A 27,778-nucleotide genomic window follows, 5' to 3' on the forward strand; every position below is an offset into this window, starting at 1 on the left:
GGCAACAAAAAGCAAAAAATGCCAAGGGGGGGGGGGTGAATACTTTTGCAAGGCACTGTGTTCTGGGGCCAGTGGCACTCTAACTTACATGTGATCAATACAGCACTGACACACAATGCTAACACATATGGGCAGAGATAAACTGACAATTATATCACTAACCTATACTATTCATGTAAACACGTTGATATTATCTACTATATACTAAAGTGCTTAATCTTTGTAGAGATACTCACTGTTGATTTATTCAGACCTTAAGAGTCCTGTATAAAATGTATAAGAAGAGTGTATAAATGGTAAAACTACTAAAAATTGAATTGGTTCCAGTATGAGAGAGGAATGGTCAGATTAGGAAATGCAGAGAATAGAAATGGTATTTGAAATAATAGAAAAAATATAATAGACAAGATAAAAAAAAACATATGACAATCGACTAAAAAGAAAGCTGCAACAAGCACCCCAATTTGTTCCCACCCTTCTTTAAAACAACAGAAAATGGTGCTGTGCTACTCCCTAAGTAATAAAAAGTAAGTGAAATAAACAAAACCAATATAAAATATCGCAGGTAAATGTATAGACTAAATAAAATAACAAATTGACCAAAAAAAGGGGGCAAAAACAATGCAAATATATAACAGAGGTGTAAAAACTAATGTAAAATGAGAATAAGGAATCGAGTGATAAGTGACCCATGTATATCTAAACGCTAAGTGCATAAATCATAAAAAAAATCACAATAAACCCCTCCAGGGCTGCCAACACCTAATAGCAAAATTGGTAAAAGCAACGCACAGTGATGTAATGAAATAGGATGAGGAAAAATAAAGTGAATATCTGTGTGTAACAAATGGAAAACAACAGTAAACACCCTCCAGGAGTGCCAACACCTAAATATAAATTGGGTACAAACAATGCAGCAAGCATGTGTGTGATGCAATAACATGAGAAAAAAATAAACCCAGTAAGTATCTCTACAATAGCAAAATTAACAATAGTGCTTCAAAATATCAATAAACTTGAATAGGCATAAATAATGTCAGTGAAAACATAAAATGTTCAAGTAGAAAAATGGTGCTTCTTCATTAACACACACCCATGCTTTATTTAAACAAACTGATTGTGCATCACATTCACCTCCAGCAAAGACCCCCAAGGGTTGGATGACACTTTACAATCAAACTTCAATACTGCCTACTCAGCCTGTTCCACAGCCAATCAACATAGTGTATCCCAAAACTTTTAAGAGTTCCACAACCAATCGGCCAATGTTTTTTTGTATGGATACTGGAAGCCATACCCTCCCTGTAGCAGAACACTTTTTAAACGTCTCTGCGAAAGGGAGAGACATACTGGATTTACTCATTGGACACCTTAGCCCCTGGTGGACAAAATGAAGAACTGGAGATACATACCGTGTTGTAGCCATACTTTACTGAACTTTCTTTAGGTCCTCCGTATGTCCGCCCAGTCATTCTGCTTGTTGATCCCCTATAATGTTCCATAGAGGGTCCCACCATCCCTCTAATAACCTGGTCTAATGCGTAGAAATCACCAGTCCACCAAGGATTTCCTTGTCAAAAGAAGTTTATTGAGTATACAATGTTATAAAGATACATAAAGTAAGTTTACAAGGATCTATAAAGTAAGCTCATTGTTTTACAGTAGGGTTTATATAGGTAAATATCATGAAATTTCAAATATTAAACATTGGGTTCACGTAAACCTATATTAAAGATATATATCATTTCCTTAGTTACTTTTGTAGGTATTTAAATGATTTATACCTACTATACATATTGTTTACAAGTAGAGTGTATATAGGTCAAATAAATTCTGATAATGAGCTTTAATCGTAAGGTGGAGAAAAGGAAAGAGAAAGAAGAAAAAGGGTTGAAAGGTAGAGGTATGGTCCACAAGGTTGTCCCGCTCGTCAGTTTATTATTCTTTTTAGTTCTCTTTGAAGCCTTAGAATGGGTGTCTCTGTAAGTCATTAATTACCATGGCAACAGGACAGAGTCATTGAAGTTTGACAGGAACTGTTTTATCCAAGGATGCCAAAGTTTTTCACATTTTGGAATTTGATTTTGATCGATGGCTACCATCTTAGCATGGGACATTGTATTATTCATTCTGTGAATTGTTTCTGCTAGTACCAATGTAGGAGATTTCCATGCCTTGGCCACTGTTTGTTTTGCAGCCGTTATTAGTTGGATCATAAGTTTGAATTAAGAGAGTGTTAACCATTCCGGTTTTAGATTAAGTAAAGTTAAATATGGATCTGGTTGTATTATTTTTTTAAATATTTTAGATGCAATCACGAAGACTTCCTTCCAGAAGGTTTGGATTACTGGGCACGTCCACCATATGTGTAAATATGTGCCTATTTCTGCGCATCCTCGAAAACAAAGAGCTGAGGTATTAGGTGAATATTTTGCCACTCTAGGTCCACCAAGGATTTCAAGTAGAACCACTATTATGACATTCATAGTACACCTTCGTCTAGATATTTTGTTGTTTTTTTCCCTGCCCCCTTCCATGTACGGTCACTTGATACTTCCCATGACCTGGTTACATATATTAGATATTACAGCCAACACATTAGGCAATAATTATAATATATACAGCATGTCTGTATGTGGATTTAAACAATTAGTCATGAGTTTTATTTCATTTTTTTATTATTATGTTTAATATATTTATGGTCAGTCTTCCAACCGAGACAGACATGGAACCACGTAAAGATACCACAAAACTCACAACATAACACAGATCTGATGTGTGCCCTGGTCAGCTGGTCGATATGCCAAAAAAGGGGGCAAAAATACCATATAGGGAAATGTTTTACTGAACATTTATTGAGCAAGCTTGGTAAATGCTTGCAGCATTTCAACCTGAGGGTTCGGAATGTACTGGGCAAAGCAGGTGGACTTCCACCTGCCCAACCTTCTGATGATGTGGTCTGGTCCCCCTGTGCCGAGAGGTGGCTGAGGCCGCTTTGATACGAAAGGAGTGCCCCGGAATACTGGCTGGGGTTGAGATCTATGTTAGCCAGAAGGATTTGACCATGTCTAATGAACTGGCTAGCACTCAGGGCTGGTAGGAAAAGGCAACAAGAGGCTGGAGCTAGACTAGTTGGCAGATGTGACAACTTGTCAAGGACCGCTACTGGGCACCAATCGTTGTGGGTCTGGAAGAACTTGATGTCGACCCCGGTGCCGGACTGTTGAGTCTTGAACACTGCTAGGTGTAAAACGAAATGGTCTTGGAGGTGGGCCAGGTGGCACCTGCGTAAAACCTGGCAACCGGGGCCACTGTAGGTAAAGTCGCCTAGCCGCCGGAAACCATAGAAGGCCAGGTAGTTAGCCGCTTGTATGACCAGGCTGGGCAGTAAGCCGAAGGGGGACCGCAACAGGATAGCCGACATGTCCAGAAACGTGGCATTTGAGCTGGATAAGCACTCGCTACCAGATATTGGCTGATATTTCTGAATGCCACGTAGGGATAGCTTTCACAGAGTGGGTTGTGAACAAGGAAGGCTTTTCAGGAACCTGTAAGGACAGGAAATGGATGCAAGCCAAGGACAGCCTGAAAGTGTTGTGGGACGAAGTCAGCTGCGTCTCACAATACGACACAAAGGCCAGGACATGCTTGATGTTGCCTGTTCCCGACCCAGGGCACGAGGCTAGAAACCTACAATCGGTGTTCCAGGAGGTGTTGTAGGCCTTCAGTGTGTTGCAAGATCGTGATCGGTTTATTGTTGCGTTGTGAGGGTGGTCCTTCGGCCCATTGAGATCTGCGACACAAGTGGGATAGGAGAAGTAGTCGGGTGGCTCTGGGTTTCTGCAGGAGACAGGAAGTTAAGGACAGGACAGTGCATCCACTGCAAGGTTGCATTTCCAGGAATGTAGGTACAGCGCATATTGAATTTGTACTGAAGGGATATCTGCACCAGCCTGCATAGAAATTACATGATGGCCAGGGACTTGGTCCTGCCTTTGTTGCCAGTTCTGGCCGTGGCTAGGTTGTCTGTGGAGAAGACCATGTCTGCCCTATCCAGGTATGGCCCCAGTCATGAGCAGCAGCCAACAATGGGGTAGAGCTCAAATAGGGAGGACGACTGGCTAAACCTGGAGACAAGGAGAATCTTTTGTTACCATGGACCTGCGAACCAATGAGGGCCTACAATTACAGCGAAGTCTGGATGCTGCTGCATCTGTGACTACGTGAGGTGACAAAGCCAATGCTACTGGGATAAACATGGGCACGCCATTTTCGAGGAACTTGTCCCACAATGCCAGATCAGCGATTGCTGCTTGGTCCAGCCTGAGGATTTGATCGGGGTCCTGTTCCTGAGAGAGGAAACCCAGGAGGCGAGAAATAAAGGAACGCCCCTGAGGGACAATCCTCAGCAAAATTAAGCATCCCTATCAGAACTGTAGCTGTCTATTGGTACAACCTCGTGAAAGGGGTGAAGGCACGAATGACCGGCCTGATCCGGGCCAATTGGTCGGGGGATAGGCTGGCCTGCATGGAGCATGGGTTGAGAGTGAGATGCCATGTCACTGCCACGAGGACAGCTCGATGGGTAACGGTTTGAAAGCATCTGAAATATCCACCTTGGACAGCCACATGCCTGCTAATGATAGCCTGTATGGCTAGGTCAACGTATGCGTACTTAAGGGAGAAGTCTTCAGATGGAAATTAACCTAGGAATGTGGGAAAAATGAGGTGTGGACAAATCGTGAACCAAGCAAATTTTTTTGGCAAACTTGGCCTTAACAAGCCCGATAGAGCTGACTCTCCAGGTGCTGAATGGTGACCTAGAAAAGGGTCCGATGACGAATCCCCGGACCGGTTCAGTCTGTAGCAGAGTGTCTATGGTTTTCTCATTGGTGGAAGCTGAGAGAAGATTCCTGCACTCGTGCTTGGTTTGAGGCAGTGTGATGAGCATGGTGTGGAACCCGAAGGTGAATCTGCGCACCAGGAAGAGTGAGTGAGGGAAGATGGGTGAGAGGAGAGGTAGAACCACTTCACATCCACTTGGTTTAGTCATGAAGTGTTGGCGTGTTTGAGGGTGCATGCAGTCTTGGGATTTGCTCTGTGGCAGATGAAGCCGATGTGGAACAGACCACTGTACATACAGGTAGCGTAGTTATAATTGTAGCAGATCTGTGCTTTCCCTGGCAATTGGACAGGCCGCCCCAGCTTATCCACCTGAAAAAGCTGAGTGGGGCCAGGGACACCAGTTTGCTGGCACTCAACTGACTTAAGAGAGGAAAGACAGACATGTGAACGTGTGCCACTGGGAGACGAGTTGCAATAACATGTTTCAAAAAGGAACCTCATGAGGGAGGCAGAAAACAGGAAAGCAGAGAAATCAGAATGTGTGTGGGGAGGAACCTTAGACCCTGCTAGTCGTTTGTTGAGATTGTATGTTTGTAAAATGAGAACAGAACATGCCGACTTGTGCTGGAACTGTGAACGGAAGCATTGTAGGAGTTGCGAGTGAGCTTGGACGTACAAATGAGTTGTACGATTAGCAACTGGGTGCTTGTGGCAGGTGCCTCTAGGGGGAGCCCAAGCTGCAGAAGCTTGTGGTGTACATGTAAGACGGGATGTGTCGAATCGTGCCGAGGATCGCTGTGTCGAAGATACAACTGGGATTCGAATCAGGCTATGGTAGGTGAGCAAAATTGACGCCGCTCTTCGGCAGCAAGTTTGGGGATGGTCCATCCCCACAACCTCCAAACTGGTGCAGGATGGAACAACCTGAACTCGACTGACCTAATAGAGAAATGACAGACCAGAAACCCGTGAGTGGCCAGGTTGTATACCACTAGAGACGATTGTGTGCCACTGGAGATAATGAGTGGTTGTATGGTGTGCCACTGGAGATGTGATTGCAAGAAAGTAGCCTCATCAGGACAGCAGAAAAACGAGCATGTGGGGATGAGCCATGGTCGTGTGCAATCGTGAGTCATGATCGTCTATATGTGGAAATTAATGAATCGTGCCGACTTGAGTCAGAGTTATGAAGATCATAATGACAACAGAAACGACCCAAAGGACCCTGATGAAAAGTTTACATACCCCAGTTCTTAATACCATGTATTGTCCCCTTTAACATCAATGACAGCTTGAAGTCTATTGTGGTATTTGTGGATGAGGCGCTTTATCGTCTCCGATGGTAAAGCTGCCCATTCCTCTTGGCAAAAAGCCTCCAGTTCCTATAAATTCTTTGGCTGTCTTGCATGAACTGCACGTTTGAGATCTCCCCAGAGTGGCTCAATGATATTGAGGTCAGGAGACTGAGATGGCCACTCCAGAACCTTCACTTTATTCTGCTGTAGCCAATGACAGGTCAACTTGTCCTTGTGTTTTGGATCATTGTCATGTTGGAATGTCCAAGTACGTCCCAAGCGCAGCTTCCTGGCTGATGAATGCAAATGTTCCTACAGTATTTTTTGATAACATACTGCTTTTATCTTGCCAACAATTTTGACCAAATTTCCAGTGCCTTTGTAGCTCACACCTGCAAAACATCAGTGATTCACCTCCATGTTTCACAGTAGGAATGGTGTACCTTTCATCATAGGCCTTGCTCACTCCTCTCTAAATGTAGCGTTTATGATTGTGGCCAAAAAGCTCAATTTTGGTCACATCACTCCAAATGACTTTGTGCCAGAAGGTTTGAGGCTTGTCTCTGTGCTGTTTGGCGTATTGCAAGCGGGATACTTTGTGGCATTTGTGTAGTAATGGCTTTCTTCTGGCAACTCGACCATGCAGCCCATCTTTCTTCAAGTGCCTCCTTATTGTGCATCTTGGAACAGCCAACACCACATGTTTTCAGAGAGTCCTATATTTCACCTGAAGTTATTTGTGGGTTTTTCTTTGCATACCAAACAATTTTCCTGGCAGTTGTGGCTGGAATTTTAGTTGGTCTACTTGGCCGTGGTTTGGTTTTAACAGAACTCCTCATTTTCCATTTCTTGATTAGAGTTTGAACACTGCTGATTGGTATTCTCAATTCCTTGGTTATCTTTTTATATCCCTTTCCTGTTTTATACAGTTCAACTTCCTTTTCCCGCAGATCCTTTGACAATTATTTTGCTTTCCCCGTGACTCAGAATCCAGAAACGTCAGTGCAGCACTGGATGAAAGATGCAAGGGTCTGTCAGGAGTCCAGACAATGACCTTTTATACACACACACACTAATTACAAGCAAACAGATCACAGGTGAGGGTGGTTACCTTTAATAGCCATTCAAACCCCTTTGTGTCAACTTGTGTGCATGTTATCAGGCCAAAATTGCCAGGATATGTAAACTTTTGATCAGGGTCATTTGGGTAGTTTCTGTTGTGATTGTGAATTAAAAAGAGTAAACTCAGTTGATTGATAATAATTGGCTTCAGCCAAACACGAACTATGAAAGCATTTTGTGTTATCGTTCATATTCTACTGAAAAATGGCCAAGAAATCATAAATTCTGCCAGGGTATTTAAACTTATGAGCACAACTGTAGCTAGGACATTTCAAGAATATTACACAGGTCTGTATAACTTAATCTCACAAGCAACACATTGAGACCAAGTAGGGACTAATCCAACAATACTTGGTATCCTCGGGAATGCCGAGTCTATCCGAACACATAGCCACAGAACTAGATCAACCGATTTCGTCAGATGAATTTCTAGCGGCTTTGAAAAGTGTGAAACCCGGAAGAGCCCTAAGCCCAGACGGGTTCAAACTTTCCTACTATAAGACGTTTGAGGGTATATTGGCTCCATGTTTTGTGTCAGCATATAACTCTGAGAGATGGACACGACATCCTCGACGTTGATCTGCAGGCCCACGTTACAGTAATTCCCAAAGAGGGCAAGGATCCGGCTCAGTGTGCTAGATATAGGCAGATCTCACTTTTAAATGTCAACCTAAAAATTTTAACTAAAATCTTGGCGAACAGGCTGCTCCCACATATACCTTCCCTGATCCACCTTGACCAGGCTGGGTTTACCCCCTGTAGAAAGGGCAAGGATAAAACACAAAGGGTTATAAATGCGATTAATTATGCCCAGTCTAATCGCTCCCCCTGGTACTCTACTCCACAGACATGGAGAAGGCATTTGACAGGGTGGATTGGCTGTTTCTGCGCTTCACGATTGAGCATATAGGACTTGGGTCGTGGATGTGACAATGGTTGGATGCATTGTATTCCCTGAACTAGGTTGAAAGTTAATGATGTCCTCTCGGATGCCTTTCATGTATGGAGTGGAATGCAACAGGGCTGCCCATTTTAACCTCTGATTTTATATTGACCCTAGAGCCCTTCTTGAGGACTATTAGAGATCATCCAGATATGAAGGGTATTACAACCAAGTCATGCCAACATAAAGTTGCTGCATATGCAGATGATTTAATCTTTTCATTACCTTCCCCTCTGTCTCGTTCCCTTCTTTCAGAACTTCGTTGATATGGTCAACTTTCCAACTACAAAATTAATTATAAGTCTGAAACTATGGGTGTGGAACTACCCACCATGACCCAGCAGCAATTAAAGCAATCGTTTAAATTCAAATGGACAAATTCACATGTACGCTATCTGGGAACCAATATCCCTTGTAACCTTTGCAATATTTTTGAATTCAATTTTGCTCCCCTTCTTAGAACGCTCAAATTGGACCTTTTTCGCTGGGATAAGGAGACTACTTGGTTTGGTCGCTCAAGCATCTTGAAGATTAACGTAATGATGAGGTTCATTTATCTTTTTCAAACGCTAGCCATCAAACTCCCACAGAGTTATCTGAGCTGAGGAAGAGGTTTCCATTTTTTGTATGGGCAGGCAAAATGTGATTACGGAGGGCTCTTTTGATACTACCTAAAATTAGAGGAGGGATAGGTTTCCTCGATCCGGTGAAATATTATGAAGCCTCCCATTTAACCAGAATCATGGAATGGTGTGTGTAATCTGAACCTAAACTGTCGGTTGACCTTGAACAGACCACCATAGATTCAACTTTGATGGGTATACCTTGGTCTCCTCTTCGCGATTGCCCCACGGCAGTTACTCTACATCCTACGGTCGGGCGACTTTTAGGGCAGCTGAACACATTTTTAAGACAATGCCTAATCTGTCTCCAGAGCCAAGCCCGCTTACCCCGATATTAGGGTAGTTTTTGCCAGGTATGAAAGACTTTAAATTCCAGTCCATTAGGAGACGGAATGTTTTCTGATGCATTCATTTTGCGGCGAACAATAGGCTTCTATCCAGACGTGAAATTGAGACCCAATTCTTGGCTTTTTACGATGGGGGCAACTGAATGCTCACCTTCTGTCACTGCCAACAGATCACCAAACCTTATGCCAGCTCACTCCACTTGAACAGATCTTCATGGATGGAGATCAGCTCCCCCATTCACTCTCACACTTTTATGCTCTTATGCTCTCTTAACAAACCAAGTAGAGATGTCTGACCTCACCTTTTTTACAACAATGGGAAAATGACCTTCAAACTACGTTTTCCCAGCCTCAGAAAGACAGGATAATACTCGATGCTTACAAGGCCTCCCTGGCTAGTAGATACCAAGAGGGAAGTAATAAACTTCACACAAGATGGTTCCGAACACGTGTTGGTGCTCTGGGGACCCTTCTACATATTTTTTGGAAATTCACAAATTTTAAACAGTTTTTGGACTGCAGTGGAATCTACTATTTCGGCCTTGTGGAAAAATACGAGCCCCCCTACAATCTCTCATTGGAAGACAAGAGTCGCAGACATCCAGGTGATAGAGAATCTTACCATGACCTTAAAGGAGCAGACAGAAAAAATACTGGAAGATCTGGACTCCTTATTTTATCTATAGAGACCAGACATTGTTAGCTTCCCAGCCAATGGAGCACCCGGTGGAGTGATCTAGTCAAAAAAGGTTTGCCTAACCCTCACCTTTGTTGCTACTCCACCTCCCCTTTTTGTTCTCTCTATCTTGCTCTCTTGAACTTTGTTTTTATTTTCCTCCACCAGGTGTCGGTTGCTTTGACCGTTACCTAAAAACATAAAACTATTCATGGAATTTGCCAAAATCTAGGGATACCCATCCAGAATGATTCGCCCAGGTCCACGTTGAATATGCTTTTCGCTTAGTAGTTACTTCTTTGTTTCATTTTGTATCTGATACTTGCTTATGCAAGTGATTTTGTGAAATACCTTGACCTTTAAAATTAAGAATAAAAAAAAAAAAAAAAAAAAGAACTAGTTGATCTGAGCCAGACTCTAAGGACTCATTTACACTTGCTTCGACTTCAACACATTAACCACTTAAGGACCGAGCCTCTTTCTGAGATTTGTTGTTTACAAGTTAAAAAACAGGGTATTTTTTGCTAGAAAATTATTTAGAACCCCCAAACATTGTACATTTTTTTTCCTAACACCCTAGACCTAGAGAATAAAATGGCGGTCGTTGCAATACTTTGTCACGCCGTATTTGCGCAGCGGTCTTACTAGCCCACTTTTTTTGGAAAAAATACACTTTTTTTAATTAAAAAATAAGACAACAATAAAGTTAGCCCAATTTTTTTTATATATTGTGAAAGATGTTACGCCAAGTAAATTGATACCCAACATGTCACGCTTCAAAATTGCGCCTGCTCGTGCAATGGCGACAAACTTTTACCCTTAAAAATCTTCATAGGCGACGTTTAAAAAATTCTACAGATTGCATGTTTTAAGTTAGAGAGGAGGTCTATCGCTAGAATTATTGCTCTCGCTCTAACGATTGCGGCAATACCTCACATGTGTGGTTTGAACACCGTTTTCATATGCGGGCACTGCTCACGTTTGCTTCTGCACGCGAGCTCGGCGGATCGGGGCGTGTTTAAAAATTTTTACTTTTTTTTTCACCATTTATTTTTTATGTTTACACTGTTCTTTTAAAAAAGAAAAATTGTGTCACTTTTATTCCTATTACAAGGAATGTAAACATCCCTTGTAATAGAAAATAAGCATTACAGGACCTCTTAAATATGAGATCTGGGTTCCAAAAGACCTCAGATCTCATATTTACACTAAAATGCATTAAAAAAATAAAATCATTAAATGTAATTTGAAAAAAAAATTTCTCTTTAAGAGCTATGGGCGGAAGTGAAGTTTTGACGTCGCATCCGCCCTGCAATGGTATGGAGACGGGTGGGGGCGCCATCTTCCCCTCACTCATCTCCATACCACATACGGAAGAGGACCCGATCGCCTCCACCGCTACCGACGGCTCCGGTAAGTGGGGGGTGGGGGGCCTCTCCCGCTGCCGATAGAAGTGATCTTGTAGTGAATCCGCCGCAGAGACCACTTTTATCTGAAAGCGGATTGCCCGCTGGAGAAGACAATACCGGGGTTATGGCAGCTAGCTGCTGCCATAACAACGATATCCCTCTTCAAAGTTCCAACTTATAACAACGGCGGGCAGTCTGGTCCGTAAGTGGTTAATAAAGATTCGAAAATTACATGTTAGGGTTTTTTTCAATCGATTTCCGTTTCTATCACAAAGCATAAAAACCGGGTAGTGATCAAATGCCACTAAAGAAAGGTATATTTGAGTGGAAAAAAAAACATTTCAAATTTATTGCATGAACGTGCAATTGCCAGTTAAAGTAGTGCTGATTATTAAAAATTGCTCTGGTTGTGAAGGGGTAGAACCTTCTGGAGCTCAAATGGTGGTGTCCTGTACTGTACTCAAAGATTTGAAATTTACAGGTCGATCGAAATTTCTCTTCACCTTCTGCACAGTATATTGTAGCATAACTAGACGTTTCCTTTGTACAGCGTTTCTGTTTTTTCTGGTCCTGCTCTGTTTTTTGCACACAATGTACAGTATCAATAGTAAGCATAATTTTGACTATATTTGTTTTACAGCCCCAAGCTTTCAGTTATTGTTGTAAAGAAGAGACCACACATGTGCGGCAATACCTCACATGTGTGGTTTGAACACCGTTTTCATATGCGGGCACTGCTCACGTTTGCTTCTGCACGCGAGCTCGGCGGATCGGGGCGTGTTTAAAAATTTTTACTTTTTTTTTCACCATTTATTTTTTATGTTTACACTGTTCTTTTAAAAAAGAAAAATTGTGTCACTTTTATTCCTATTACAAGGAATGTAAACATCCCTTGTAATAGAAAATAAGCATTACAGGACCTCTTAAATATGAGATCTGGGTTCCAAAAGACCTCAGATCTCATATTTACACTAAAATGCATTAAAAAAATAAAATCATTAAATGTAATTTGAAAAAAAAATTTCTCTTTAAGAGCTATGGGCGGAAGTGAAGTTTTGACGTCGCATCCGCCCTGCAATGGTATGGAGACGGGTGGGGGCGCCATCTTCCCCTCACTCATCTCCATACCACATACGGAAGAGGACCCGATCGCCTCCACCGCTACCGACGGCTCCGGTAAGTGGGGGGTGGGGGGCCTCTCCCGCTGCCGATAGAAGTGATCTTGTAGTGAATCCGCCGCAGAGACCACTTTTATCTGAAAGCGGATTGCCCGCTGGAGAAGACAATACCGGGGTTATGGCAGCTAGCTGCTGCCATAACAACGATATCCCTCTTCAAAGTTCCAACTTATAACAACGGCGGGCAGTCTGGTCCGTAAGTGGTTAATAAAGATTCGAAAATTACATGTTAGGGTTTTTTTCAATCGATTTCCGTTTCTATCACAAAGCATAAAAACCGGGTAGTGATCAAATGCCACTAAAGAAAGGTATATTTGAGTGGAAAAAAAAACATTTCAAATTTATTGCATGAACGTGCAATTGCCAGTTAAAGTAGTGCTGATTATTAAAAATTGCTCTGGTTGTGAAGGGGTAGAACCTTCTGGAGCTCAAATGGTGGTGTCCTGTACTGTACTCAAAGATTTGAAATTTACAGGTCGATCGAAATTTCTCTTCACCTTCTGCACAGTATATTGTAGCATAACTAGACGTTTCCTTTGTACAGCGTTTCTGTTTTTTCTGGTCCTGCTCTGTTTTTTGCACACAATGTACAGTATCAATAGTAAGCATAATTTTGACTATATTTGTTTTACAGCCCCAAGCTTTCAGTTATTGTTGTAAAGAAGAGAGTTAACACCAGGTTTTTTGCTAACTCGGGGGGCGAGCTGCAAAATCCACCTCCTGGGACAATTATTGATGTGGAAGTCACGAGACCTGAATGGTAAGTCACTGATGTAATAATGTTAGGCAATTTTACACAACTTTACTTTCAGTTATCTATTTACAGTTTAGAACATTCATTTTGCAGACAGATCTGACAGAGGCAGATGGAGTTCTGTCTGTTCTCTCCTGTTGTCAGTCAGTTGTAGAGAGTGTCAAAACAAATTACTCCCTAACGCTTAACCCCCATTCCCTATTCAAAAGCAAGCTGTTAAACACCCTCTTCTACCCCCTTATCCCCTACCTCAAAAGTAAGACGCCCTTAGAAAATCCGCTAAATAAATTTCAGATTCTTCAAAGCGAGAGATGCACAAAGTCTTATGGTTTAGAAAGCAACCTGAGTAGATAACCCATTCCCTTGCCAGCATGCTGCAGAGAAAGACCATTGCTCTATGTGTGGTCACCCTGCAAAGGACCAACACTTCCCCTGCACTGTTAGAGCTGATTGCAGAGCCATACATTTGCCTTAACATAAGATAAATGATTCTTAAAGTGGAACTTCTGCTCATCTGATCCCCCCCCCCCCTTCACAGGTATCCTGCCCCACTTCTGCGCCGCGGCCCTTGCCATCACCACTCTGTTCCCTCCTTCCCCCGCCGCCGGGCCAATAGAAGAGAGAACGGAGCCATGCGCATGCGCAGTAGGGTTCAGGCATGAAGCCATAAGGCTACACTGCCGGGTTCCCTTACCCGCAATGGCAGCGGCAGCACCTGACATCTGATGGAAACATCAGCTGCGGGTACCGACATCACTGGACCCCATGAAAGGTAAGTGTCCTATTATTAAAAGTCAGCAGCTGCAGTATGTGTAGCTGCTGGCTTTTAGTTTTTTAAGCGATGGGCGGACCTCCACTTTAAGTCAAATTTTCACAGAAGCTGGGGGAAAAAAACCCTTTCAGGTTACTGGACATATTTTTACACCAGTTTTACATTAAACCAATTTTAAAAATATCGTACTGTACAGGACACAGGAATTAATACTTAGACCGTGGTTGATATGCCGCTACTTCCAGGTGATTGAACACTGGGTTAATGGGAACGGCCATATTCCAGTGTACACATATAACCCAAGGCTTTTCTTTTTTTCTCTAAATTTCAGTTTTGACCTCCGACTGACACCTCTATCAGTATTGGACTACTTAATGCCTTAGGGCCCACTAGCAGTTTCAAATTTCACAATTTGTTCCTTCTTTGACTGACACTTCTATCAGTATCCAAACACTTTATAGCCTTAGGGCCCGCTAGCAGTTTCAGGATCGGTTACGCTTGATATACATCCTAGGAACCAAACCTGCATTAGCCTATAATGTTTGTTTCAGGCAAAAAGTCCTGCATTCACCTTGGTATGAGGTACAAAAAGTGAGTTAGCTGCAAAGTGCTATACAGGACCTGGGCTGCAGTCCATTCCTATGGCACCCAGACCCTGAAGTTCCCTTCAGGGATATGCCCACCTTGACGGGACCAGCTACATGTAGAAGATAAGACAGGGTTTCCGTGTACCTTTACTCACTGGTTTCTGGCTACGTGGATATGTAGTAGATACTGCACTATATTCTTTTATCCTGCAAGACAAGCTGCAGTGCTAAGCACACAAGCTGTTTTAATGGCGCAATAAGTGGGATGAGTGTATTTACCCTATTATTGTCCCACTTATACGGCCTTATTCTGTATGTAACATAGTGTTTACAAATTAAAAATTTGCATTCTTTTCTTCCACCTCACTAATGGAGGTTTTTTTCTGGATAGTGAGGTAGTATGAATAAGACTCCTAACTGCGCACTTCCGGTGCTATTTCTGCTGATGATGGAAGCTGATAATTTGCCCTGTTGCTTGATAACTCAGAAACACAGCCCCAGGAACTCAGTGCTACTGGGTTGTTGCAATTCCTTCAGAATAATGAAAGTTTTGTTGCTCCATTAAAGTGTTTCTAAACCCACAAAAGTAAAATCTGTCTGTATATGCAGCAAAGCATTCTTGTTATACTCACTGTGGAACTTGAGGGGTTAATCCTCTGCATTGTGTAAAAAGGCTGTTTTATCCTGTATGGCACAGATCCTTCCCTCCCTGCACTGTCTATCTGGGGAAAGCCAGCTAACACAGGCAGGGTAGCCAACCTGCACATGCTCAGTTGTGTCTTTTATGCTGGAGAGAACATTTACTTGTTCTCAGAGATAACCAGGTCACATGATATTTGCATCAAACATGTGGGCGTGTATACAGGCTGCAGTGGAAATCTCCTACCTGAACTCTCAGCACTGGAGAAACTGCAGTTTTTCACTGACTGTGGTGTACAGATCAGCCGAAAAGTTATATAGTGGCAATATTAACGTAAAAGAAGATTTATAAGCTGCGAGCACTGGGGGGGGGGGGATGAACTATTTCCATTACTGGATTTAGTAACACTTTAAGGGTTCAGTTCATAGGCATTTGCAGACTCTTTTGAAGTCTTCCATTGCATTGGTAGGTCCTGCCCTTCAGCTGGATATTGCCACCTTGTCAGTTGCCCAGACAGTGGCAAACTTGACTGTGAACTTTCTCTGAACATAGATTGTCTTAATCTTGCTGCAAGATTACTCTTGACTTCAGCATTTCTGTGAAGACACCCTGTTAAATCTCCAGAAAATTATTTCTGTGCATATGTGCAGAATTGTATGGCTTAAAGCTTGTTTGGAGGACCATCTCTTTGACTTTTGTGCTTGGCCTTCCAAGACGAGCTATCTCACTGGACTTTTTTTCTTTCTATTTTTTATGAAATGATTTTTGATTAATCAATGTGTGGACTTTCAGAGTGATTATTGTTTTTTTTATATGCATTTGAAGTTTTAAGGTATTTACAGTATGTATTTATTCAAGGAAGCACTATTTTTCACTTTCATATTAACCACTTGTTGACCGCCCTATATTACTTCTACTGCTACATGGTGGCAGCTGTGGGCAGAATCACGTGTATATATACGTGATTTTGCATATCTCCGGTGGGCTGCTTCTGCTGTGATAATTCGATGTCCTCCAACACCCACCGATCTTTAGTAAAACATGGAAGAACTGAGATATGCCTATGTAAACAAAATCTATCTCAGTTCTGACAGGGGGAAGGGAGGATCCTGTGTCTCTGCAAAGCAGACACTAGAATCGATATCTTCCCCTAGTGAAAGCCCCACACTGTACACAAAAATACTGGCTAGGCATAGTTAACGATTTGATTGGCCTAGATGTTTAACCCCTGCCCAGCCAGTGTCATTAGTACAGTGACAGTGCATATTTTTAGCACTGATAACTGTATTAATGTAATTGGTTCTTGAAAAGTGTCCGATAGTCTAGCAATATCGCAGTCCCCCTCTATAAGTCGTCGATTGCCGCCATTACTAGTATTTAACCACTTCCTGCCTGCCATATAGCAGAATGATGGCCAGAAAGTGGTTAAGTTATCCTGACTGGATTTCATATGACGTCCAGCAGGATAAGCCGCTGCAGCACTCAGCGCGGCGATCGTCGGTGTGGTGTGTCAGTCTGACACACCGCATCACCGATCTCAGTAAAGAGCCTCTTCACATAGGCTCTTCACCATGTGATCAGATGTGTACAATCACAGCGTAAACAAGAAGAGCCGTTTATCGGCTTTTCCTCCACTCGCACTGACAGATGCAAGTAGTGGAGGGCCAATCTGCTGCTCTCCTGACTGAGGAGGTCTGCACTGATTATCAGTGCAGACCCACCGAGGATGTCCACATATGAACACTAGGGGTGCCAATTAGTGCCCATCAGTAATGCCTGCCAGTGCCTCCTGATCAGTGCTGCCTATTAGTGCCACCTATAAGTGCATATCAGTGCCCACCAGTGAAGGAGAAAATTTACTTATTTACAAAATTTTATAACAGAAACAAAAAACTTTTTTTTTTTGTCAAAATTTTCGGTCTTTTTTTTATTTGTTTATAAAAAAATGAGAACCCCAGTGGTGATCGAATACCACCAAAAGAAATCTCTATTTGTGGGAACAAAATGATAAAAAATTTGTTTGTGTACAGCGCTGCATGACCGCGCAATCATCATTTAAAATGCAACAGAGCTGAACGCTGAAAATTTGCCTGGGCAGAAAGAGGGGAAAGTACCCTGTATTGAAGTGATTTAAAAAAAATCCATAAATACATCCTATAGTTTGTAGATACTATAATGTTCACGTAAACAAATCAATATACTTGTTGGGATTTTTTTACCCAAAACATTTAGCAGAATACATATTGGCCTAAATTTATTGTAGCGCTGACAACTTTTGTTTTTAGTCATAAGTGTGTTATAAAGGTATAAGTTGATCTAGTGCCATCTGGTGAACAATTGAAAAGGTACAATACTTTTATGTTTCATGAATAAGAGAAGTGACATGGAAGTGATTGATTGTTTACTTCTGAACATTAACTATGCCCTACCCACAATGCTCCTGGACAAGAGAAGAACTGAACTGCATTGTGGGAGGATATAAAAGGGCTGGGAGTTGCCATCTTAAGTCTCTTGTTCCTGGGACATGTGCCCTGCCAGCAGGACTCTGTGGGTGTGTGTGTCCCACAGGGTTGCGTCCTACTTTGTGAAGGAGCAGCGGCAAGGATCCTGCCATCGAATCACAGTGTGCTGAAGCAACAGAAGTGATTGTTCCGGAGACCTGTGGGGAGGTAACCGAGGACTCCTGGTCGTTAGTGAACGGAACAGTGTGATGGCGTGGTGGTGACTCCATACAGACTGAGAACTGCTGAAACAGAGACATCCATCTGCCCAGATCCCATGTGGTGAGAGGGTTAACACCCGGAACTTTGTTTAATACTACACACACTTAGGACGGTTACAGAGTATTGCTGGGACTGATAGTCCCACGGAACAAATTAAGTTGGAGAACAGTGCATTCGCACAGATTTCAGTATTCAAGAACTGATATTAGATATTTGTCTTCTTCGTATAAGAACACTTAATCAATCTTCTGGATTATAATTGTCTTCGTGTATTACTTTACACTGCGCAACACCCAAGAAGAACCCTCTGGATTACAATTACAAATTTGTAGCTAGCGAAAATTGAAGATGTCAAGACTGTCTCTTTTATTGCAGGGCCCTGCATACAGTTGCAAAGAGTATTGACTTTACGGTTTAGAGCAGGGGGAGCTCCCTGGTATAAATATATCTTTAGGAATATTCTGTGTATGTTATTAATATTGTCGTAACCATTTGCTATACTGTTACACTACGTTGGTGTTATAGTGTAGTCACTGTAATAACTTTATATATATATATATATATAAAATATATTATTTACTCACAGAAAGAAGTCATTTTGGTTATTACAGAAGTTTGTGTGCAGTGTTGTTATTTCTCCTGCAGGTGGAGCTACAAGCACCCAGGTAGAGGTAAATATAAATATAAGTGTATATTGTGGGTTAAAGTTGGTACTGATATCATTACAACACTGCACTACAGCTGTGTCAAGGGGATTGAACGACTTAAGAGGGGTGAAGAGAATAGAGGACAGGCCCAATAATAAACCAGCAGCTCCACCGAGAGTTATTGCTACATTATGAAGAAATTAGATTTTTAGCAATCATTATATTGGATATGTTTTTATAGCAGAAAGTAAAAAAATATATATATGTATGTGTGTGTATTTTTTATTTATTTTTTTTTTTTCAAAATTGTCTTTTTTTTGTTTATAAAAAAAACGCAGTGGTGATTAAATATCACCAGAAGAAAACGGGGGGGGATTACAAATTTTATTTGGGTACAGTTTCACATGGCCGTGCAATTGTCAGTTAAATTAACGCAGTGCCGTATTGCAAAAAACTGCCTGGTCATGAAGGGAGGTAAATCTTCCGGAGGTTAGCCACTTCAGCCCCAAAAGCATTTACCCCATTAATGACCAGGCCATTTTTTGCGATACGACACCATTGTGAGGTTGTACCCAAACAAAATGTATGTCCTTCTCCCCCCCCCCCCCCCCCCCAAATAGAGCTTTCTTTTGCTGGTATTTGATCACCTCTGCAGTTTTTATTTTTTGCTCAGTTAACAAAAAAAAAGAGCGACAATTTTGAAAAAAAATATATATATTTTTTACTTTCTGCTATAATACATATCCAAAAAAAGAATTTCTTTATCAGTTTAGGCCAATATGTATTCTACATATTTTTGGTTAAATAAAAACCAATAAGCAAATATTGATTGGTTTGCACAAAAGTTATATTTTTCTTTATTGTTTTTACTGGTAATGGTGGCGATCTGAGATTTTTAGCGGGACTGCGACATTGCGGTGGACAAATCGAACCCTAAGTGACACTTTTTGGAACCAGTGACACCAATACAGTGATCAGTGCTAACAAAAAACAAAACAAAAAAATGCACTGATCAATGTAGGGAAGATGTTAATTCTAGGGGGCGATCAAAGGGTTAACTGTGTTCCCTGGGTGTGTTCTGTGTGTGGGGGGGGGGGGGGGGGGGGGGGCTCACTGGGACAACACAGAGATTGCTGTTCCTGATCACTAGGAACAGCAGATCTCCATGTTGTACTCTGTCAGAACGGGGAAACCGCTTTGCTTACATAGGCAGATCCCCATTCTGCCTCTCTGTACTGCGGTCATGGGTGGCCGGCGGACATCGAGTCCGCCGGACCCACGCGCTTCTTCAGTGTGCAGCGAACGCTATCTGATGCACAGGTACGTCGTTTCACGCAGCCGGGCCACCCTGCCGCAGTATATGTGAGGTGGGCGGAACGGAAGTGGTTAAGTCGTTAGAGTCTCTGTTGCTATCGTCCTAATTTTTTTTTGGTTACACTTTCTTACACTTGCTGCTTTACAATGCAGACTGTTTTTACTTCACCTTCTTGCAGCTTACAATCACAAGAGATGGTCATCCTCTTCCCTCTTGGGAAGGATTACAAGGTCTTTTTTTAGAATAATTCACAGACCCTTATTTACTCAATAATACACATCTCAGCATTTTTCTAAAAACATCTTTTTAAATTTAGATGATCTTCTGTAGACCTGTCACTAAGTCTACGGCAGCAGTGTGGCTTCTGCCTAATCTCCTGTAGACCAACCCATATCTATATGGGAGATTCTTTACCACCTCAATACTGGGCACTTTCACCCCCTTCCTTCCCAGACCAATTTTCAGCTTTCAGTGCTCTCACAATTTGAATGGCAATTACTCAGTCATGCTACACTGTACCCAAATGAAATTTTTATCATTTTGTTCACACGAATAGAGCTTTCTTTTGGTGGTATGTATTCACCACTTCATTTTTTATTTTTTGTGATATAAGCGAAAAAAGAGCGAATATTTAAAAAAAACAAAATAAAATTTTCTACTTTCTGTTTTAAAAGAAACCAAAAAAAATCAAATTTTGTCAAATTTAGGCCAAAATGTATTCTGCTACATGTCTTTGGTAAAAAAAAAAAATCCTGATAAGTGTATGATAATTGGTTTGTTGAAAGTTATAGAGTCTACAAGCTATGCTACGCATTATTGAAAATGTATCAATCCTAATGCACTGATGGCCTATCTCATTTATTGAGGCCCTAAAATGTCAGGACAGTACAAATACCCCCCAAATGACCCCTTTTTGGAAAGAAGACAGTCTGAGGTACTTAGTAAGAGGCATAGTGAATTATTTGAAGTTGCAATTTTTTCCCCACAATGCTTTAGAATATTAAGAAATATATATATTTTATTATTTATTTATTTATTTATTTTCTTCTTCACTAAATTGTCATATTTACAAGTTATTTCTCACATACAGTGCAGGCGTAATTGCAGTTACACCCTAAAATACATTCTGCTATTAGTCCTGATTATGGCGATACCCCATGTGTGAGACTTTTCCACAGCCTGGCCACATACAGAGGCCCAACAACATCCATGTAGCACCATCAGGCATTCTAAAGGCATAAATTACACATTTCATTTCCTGAGTACTTATCACATTTTTGAAGGCCCTGGAGCACCAGAACAATGGAATTACCCACAAAATGACCCCATTTTGGAAAGAAAACACTCCAATGTATATTCTATGAGGCATAATGAGTCTTTTGAACAAATAATTTCTTTCCAAAAGTTTTTGGAAAATGTGGAAAGAAAATGAAAACTTATTTTTTTTTCTCCCAATGATGTCAATTTAGAAGATCTTTCTAACACATAGCATGTACATAGACAAAATGACACCCCAAAATACATTCTGCTACTCATCCTGAGTATGGCGATACCTAATGTGTGAGACTTTTCCACTACCTGGCCACATACATAGTCCCAACATGCAAGTAGCACCTTCAGGCTTCTAACACAGCATGTACACACCAAGAATTACACCTCAAAGTAAATTTTGCTGAGCAAAGGGTAAAAAAAAAAAAGGCTCACCTGTGGTTTTAGCAGGCAGGAATACCATTCCAGAGCAGTCAAAGCATTTGTCCAGACAGCCAAAGGAATTGTCCAGGCAGCAGACAGATATGGAAAAGTATGAACATGGTTCAGTACAGTCCAAGGTTTGGCAGACAGAGGCATGGCCAGTTCAGATGGCAGGCAGAGGCATGGCCAGTTCAGGTGGCAGGCAGAGGCGTGACCAGTTCAGGTGGCAGCAGGCAGCACTATAACATTGGGCCTTGGTCAGGTAAGACCTGAGGACAGGGATGGAGCCTCTGAGTCTCCAGACCCTAATCCGAGAAAACTAAAAACCCAGAGAAAAATGTTTTCTTCACTCAGAAAACGTTTTCTGGAGCCCCTCACATATGTGAGACCCCTGTGCTGTACAGTGGCAGGGCAACTGATCAGTACAGCAGGCAGGCAAAAATCATGGTCATTTAACAGGCCGAGGTCAATTCACGTTGCAGGCAGAAACTTGTTTGGCAGAGGCATAGTAGTTAACGGTCCGGGTCGTTCACAGAAATGGCAGATAGTGGAAACTGGAAAAGTCATCTTCACTTTACTGATAGTGTAGTGAAGTATGATAGCTCCGATAGCACTCTCCAATACAGAGGCCTGGCTGGGAGATGTACCTTATGGCGGGCAGCAGATGTGTCAGATGGCGGGCGACCGTGCCAGATGGTGGGCAGCTAGATGCGCCTGATGTTGGCAGGCAGATGTACCAGATGGCGGGCGGCAGATGTTAGATGGTGGGCGGCTAGATGTGCCTGATGTTGGCGGGCAGATGTGCCTGATGTTGGCGGGCAGATGTGCCTGATGGCAGGCGGCTGGTGGCAGGTGTGCCAGATGTTGGGCGGCTGTGCCTCTGATGTTGGCGGGCAGATGTGTCGTATGGTGGGCGGGAAATGTGTCAGATGGCAGGCAGCAGATGTGTCAGATGGCAGGCAGCAGATGTGCCAGATGTCGGGCGGCTGTGCCTGATGATGGCGGGCTGATGTGCCAGCTGTTGGCGGACAGATGTGCCAGCTGTTGGCGGACAGATGTGCCAGTTGTTGACGGGCAGATGTTCACTGTATGACAGGTGTTTTCACTGTTTTGGGGACACTAGCTGGGTGATCAGTGGGTAAACAGCAGACAAACAGCTAAAAACTCACTGATCTCCCGGCTGCAGCACAGATCTCTCTTCCTCTCCTCACTGACAGGCTGTGTGAGGAGAGGAAGAGATGAGAGCAGCTCTCTATTTAAATTAAATGATGACTGTGATTGGACAGGGCCAATCACAGAGCCCTCCTGTCTTGTATAACTCTCCTGTCTCTGAGGGGCACAGGCAGATCAGAACCGCGCCGCTGCGCGGGCACGCAGTGGCGCGATCCCCTGTCAGATGCCACCCCTCCCCCTCTGTTTAGATTACGATGGCTGTGATTAGACAAAGCCATTTTGCGGATCAGGAGGGCAAATCACAGTGCCCTCCTGCCTTTCCGAGAGGCGGCGTGTCCAGGGGACACGCAATCCCGCTCCTTCTGAAGGACGTTCGGGAACGTCCACTCAGAAGGAGGAAGCTCCCACCCGGCCGTTTATATGCAGTGGCCGGGTGGGAACTTTTAATAGATAACCGTGATGATGGCGGATTCCTCAGGGGCAGCCACTGTCCAGCTTCATGCAAGGTCAATTGATTTCTACTACTCACCTACATAGACCCTCCTTTTTTTCTTTTCTTTTTTTTGTCTTCTTCCACATAATTCATATTTGGGTTGAGAATCGTTAGTTTGCCTGTTTTAAGCTGGGAGGTCTTTCTGTTTTGCTTTCTTATGAGCTGGCATTTGGTACCTGTAAGTTTCTTTTGTGGGCTTTACTACTGGAAAAGGTTGCATTGCCCCTGTTGTCAGTACCCCCTATGCATTTGTTCCCCTCTACATACATTCTGTAGGTGCCTTAGCACTTGCCTGCTTCTTTCATCACACATTTGCAATCTGTAATTCCCTGATTCTCACCAGTTGGGAACATTCCAACCTCTAGTTCAGGTGCCCCTCTTTCCTTTTAGTACACATATTGCTTCCTCCATGCTCTTCAACTCATCATGTGAGGTAATAGTCGCTATGGGGATGATTTACTAAAACTGGAGTGGAGTGCAAAGCCTGGGGCAGCTCTGCATAGAAATCAATCAACATCCAGGTTTTATTGGCAAAGCTTAATTGAACAAGCTGAAGTTAGAAGCTGATTGTTTACCATGCACAGCTGCACCAGAGTTTTTACTCTCCAGTGTTAGTAAACCAACCCCCTAGTGTGATGATAGGTAACTTGTCATCTGTGGTTTCTCGCCTCATTACTTAGGAAACTGACTCCTCTTCCGTTGCTCACAGAGCAGTTACTCTATAGGTTTACCCTCCTTTTCCATCAAGGGGTGATTTTTTTCTCTCACAAGTTGCTGGGCCACCACCTGTTATTTTCTGTTCTCAAAGGTTCAAAACCACTTTGAACCTATAGTTCAGCTATAGTTGTGCTTCTGCTGGTGTGTGTTTCAGCTACACAGTGCATCCGCTGTCAGCTGTCTGTTTGGGTTTGTTGACCCTATTGTTTTATTTTTTTTCCCTTGGGCCTGTTTCTGTTTTTTTTTCTCTTTTTTTTTTCTAACCTCTCAGTTTACTGCTTGTGGAGTTTCCCAGGTCTAAAAATCCATTCCTGTGTCCTGCACTTTACAATTACAATATAGAAAATTTTCCTTGCACTAGCAAGGAAAAGTATATGAACCCTTAGAAATAACCTGTTTTTCTGCAGTAAATTGTCATAAAATGTGATGTGATGCTCATCTAAGTCACAATAATAAACAAACACAATGGGGGTCATTTACTAAGATGAATGCACTGCGCTGGTTCCGACCTTAATTGGTGCGCTGGATAGATCCTTAATCCAGCGTGTGAACCAGTGCACACACAGGAGTACCTGCACGCGAGAATGTTTCCAGCGCGATAGGACCGCGCTGGTTCTCGGCGAGGTACATCTTGCGCTCGCTGCAATAGGAAAAAGACATCTTCCTATTAAGGCAGTGCGAGAAAAACCTGCATGGGTTCCCCCTTCGGGTGCATGCCAGGCCCTCCGGTCTAGTATGGATATTAAGGGGAATCCCTACGCTGAAAAAAAGGCGTAGGGGTTCCCTGAAAATCCAGACCAGCCCGGCCGGTCAGGAAAGGGGGTGGGGACGAGCGAGCCCCCCCTCCTGAACCGTGCCAGGCCGCATGCCCTCAACATGGGGGATGGGTACTTTGGGGGAGAGGGGCGCGCTGCAGGCCCCCCCACCCCAAAGCACCTTGTCCCCATGTTGATGAGGACAAAGGCCTCTTCCCGACAACCCTTGCCGTTGGTTGTCGGGGTCTGCGGGGGGCTTATCGGAATCCGGGATCCCCCTTTTAATAAGGGGGCCCTCAGATCCAGCCGGAGAGAGCGTTGTGTCAACGTCGGAAGAAGAGAAGAGGGAAGAAGGCAGCAGACCGGGCTCCTCCGCTATAGCAAAAGAGCGGTAGAAGAGCAGAAGATAGCGGAGGAGCCCGGCAGAAGACCCGGAGAGCGCAGGGAACAGGTTGAACTGGAGAAAAGGCCAGGAAAAGTGGAGAAGAACCGGAGAGACCCCCGAAGCCGGAAGAAGACCCCCGAAGCTGAAAGAGGACCCCCCGGAGCTGTCTAATAAATTACTTTAAAAACCTGTGCAGTGTTTTTTTTTTATTGACACTTTTTCCCTAGGTGAATGGGTAGGGGTACCATGTACCCCATACTCATTCACATAGGGTGGGGGGCCGGCATCCGGGGGCTCCCGGATTCCGATAAGCCCCCCTCCCACAGACCCAGACAACCAATGGCTCGTATAAGGGTCTGGTATGGATTTGGGGGGGGGACCCCACGCCGATTTTTCGGCGTAGGGGGTTCCCCTTAAGATAAAAGGGGAGTGGGGATAGGAACCAAGGTGTCCTTACCTTCAGTGAAGGAAAAGGAACAAACTGCAGTTTAACCTGATATAACCTGAAGAAACCCACGTCACAAGTAGGTGAAACATGTCAGCGTGCGCCTACGCATGCCCTCTGCTGATAGCCAACTTGGGCTTTTCATCACTCCTTAGCCCTCATCCTATCTCCGCAAACTGGAAATCCACAAACAACCGAAAACTGGAAGTAAATGGCCAAGCGGCCCTATGCTGGTCTTGAGTGGATAACATCCTGTGCGTGTCACCGGGACTAGGAATACAGAGATTCGCATCCTGCACACCTGTGGACCCCTGCAAAGGACTCTGGATTCACCACCTTGTCACTGCTATTGAGGACCAATCTAAACAGTGAGTTTCTTTTCAACTGGTATATCCAGCAAACAATCACAGCCTGAACTTTTTAAAAAAAAATATATATTTTTTTTTTTTGGAGGCTCTGTATTTTGACTCAGCTGACTATATTTTCCTATCCAATCTATATGCGGTGCTATCTTTAATGTTTTATGGAAACGTGCTGAATGCAGGCTTGTTGTGGATCTATTGTTTCTCCTTGACTCAAGTCGCATGCGTGCATCACAGCGTGCTGCATTTTTTATATATATATATATTATCTCTATGATTGACAGTACTACATCCAGAAGTCAAACCTGTCTTGTTCACTATCAGGAATACTTTCTAGCCCCAGAATTGCATTTATTTGTCTGAGATAACCAATGCTTTCTTTAACATTGTAAAGACTCAATGCAGCAACTCTATAGGCATATAGGGAGTCTGGAGGTCCATGGTTAAGTACAATACGGGTACCGACTTGTGCTACCTAGGTTTCCCGGAACGCACCTGCCTAAACATATGTAAGCATTATATATTAAGTCACACTTAATGACTTGAGATGATTGACACGTGTGGATGACTGGGATATGGCTGAGCGCATGGGCGTTTTTAAGTGACAACGTTGTCAGTTTTTACCTTATGCAATCTCCTTTATGCTTTCCTTTCAATGATTAAAATGTTTTTCTACTAATTGTTCTAAAAAAAGTTATATCAGGTTAAACCGCAGTTTGTTCCTTTTCCTTTCCTAAGGACACCTTGGGTCCTATCCCCACTCCCCTTTTATTTTGACTACTTCTCCTGTTCTGACAAGGAACACCACCCTATTAGGTGAGCCCGTTACCTGAATTGACCAACGATACTGGTCATCAGGACCCCGCCCATTGTGGTTTTTTTATTACAATCTCCCCTCTTAAAATCCATACCAGACCGAAGGGCCTGGTATGCCCCTGGGGCATGGTGTTCCCCTCCGAATCCATACCAGACCCTGGGGGGACCCCATGCTGTTTTTTTTCACAATTTTTTTTTTTTTTTTTTCTACATTGAGCGGGAAGTCGGCTGACAGCTGATGACTCATAGGTTGTTAACCACTTCAATATCAGACTCTTTTGCCTCTTCCCGCCCAGGACAATTTTCAGCTTTCAGTGCTGTCACACTTTGAATGACAATTGCGCAGTCATGCTACACTGTACTCAAACAACATTTTTAGCATTTTGTTCCCACAAATAGAACTTTCTTTTGGTGGTATTTGATCAACGCTGCAGTTTTTTTTTTTTTGCTAAACAAACTAAAAAATAACAAAATTTTGGGAAAAAAAAAGTTTTTCTTCGTTTTAGTTATAAAATTTTGTTTTCTCCTTCACTGTCGGGCACTGATGAGGTGGCACTGATGAGGCGGCACTGATGAGTTGGCACTGATAAGGATGCACTGATATGTAGAATTGATGGGCACTAATATGCGGCAATGATAAGCGGCACTGATATGCGGCACTGATGGGCACTGACTGGCGGCTGTGATGGGCACTGACTGGCGGCTGTGATGGGCACTGACTGGCGGCTGTGATGGGCACTGACAGGCAGCTGTGATGGGCAGATAGGCGGTACTGATTGCCACTGACAGGTAGCACTGATGTTGAGGTACTGACAGGTTTTACTGCTGGGCACTCCCATGCATTTCTGCAAAATGCATAAAAAAACGCATTAGTGTGAATAGAGCCTAAGGCCCCTTTCACACTGGGGCGGTGGGGGCGTCTGCGGTAAAGCGGCACTATTTTTACAGTCGTTTTAGTGGCGTTATTCGGCTGCTAGCGGGGCGGTTTTAACCCCCCACGGGGCAGTTTTAACCCCTCTGCTAGCGGCCAAAAAGGGTTTAAATCCGCCCGCAAAATGCCGCTG

The 27,778-nt window shown here is 43.1% G+C and overlaps 1 protein-coding gene across 1 annotated transcript in view; it reads left to right on the forward strand.

Annotated features, from left to right (window-relative positions):
- Positions 1–27,778, forward strand: part of PIWIL1 (piwi like RNA-mediated gene silencing 1) — a 766,743-nt gene that overhangs the window by 699,118 nt on the left and 39,847 nt on the right. Inside the window, exon 20 of the mRNA XM_073597707.1 lies at positions 13,073–13,198. Coding sequence (XP_073453808.1) covers positions 13,073–13,198 — 126 coding nt within the window. The remainder of the gene's footprint in view (positions 1–13,072; positions 13,199–27,778) is intronic.

Source organism: Aquarana catesbeiana, linkage group LG01 (assembly GCF_042186555.1).
Source record: "Aquarana catesbeiana isolate 2022-GZ linkage group LG01, ASM4218655v1, whole genome shotgun sequence".
Taxonomy (NCBI): Eukaryota; Metazoa; Chordata; class Amphibia; order Anura; family Ranidae; genus Aquarana; species Aquarana catesbeiana.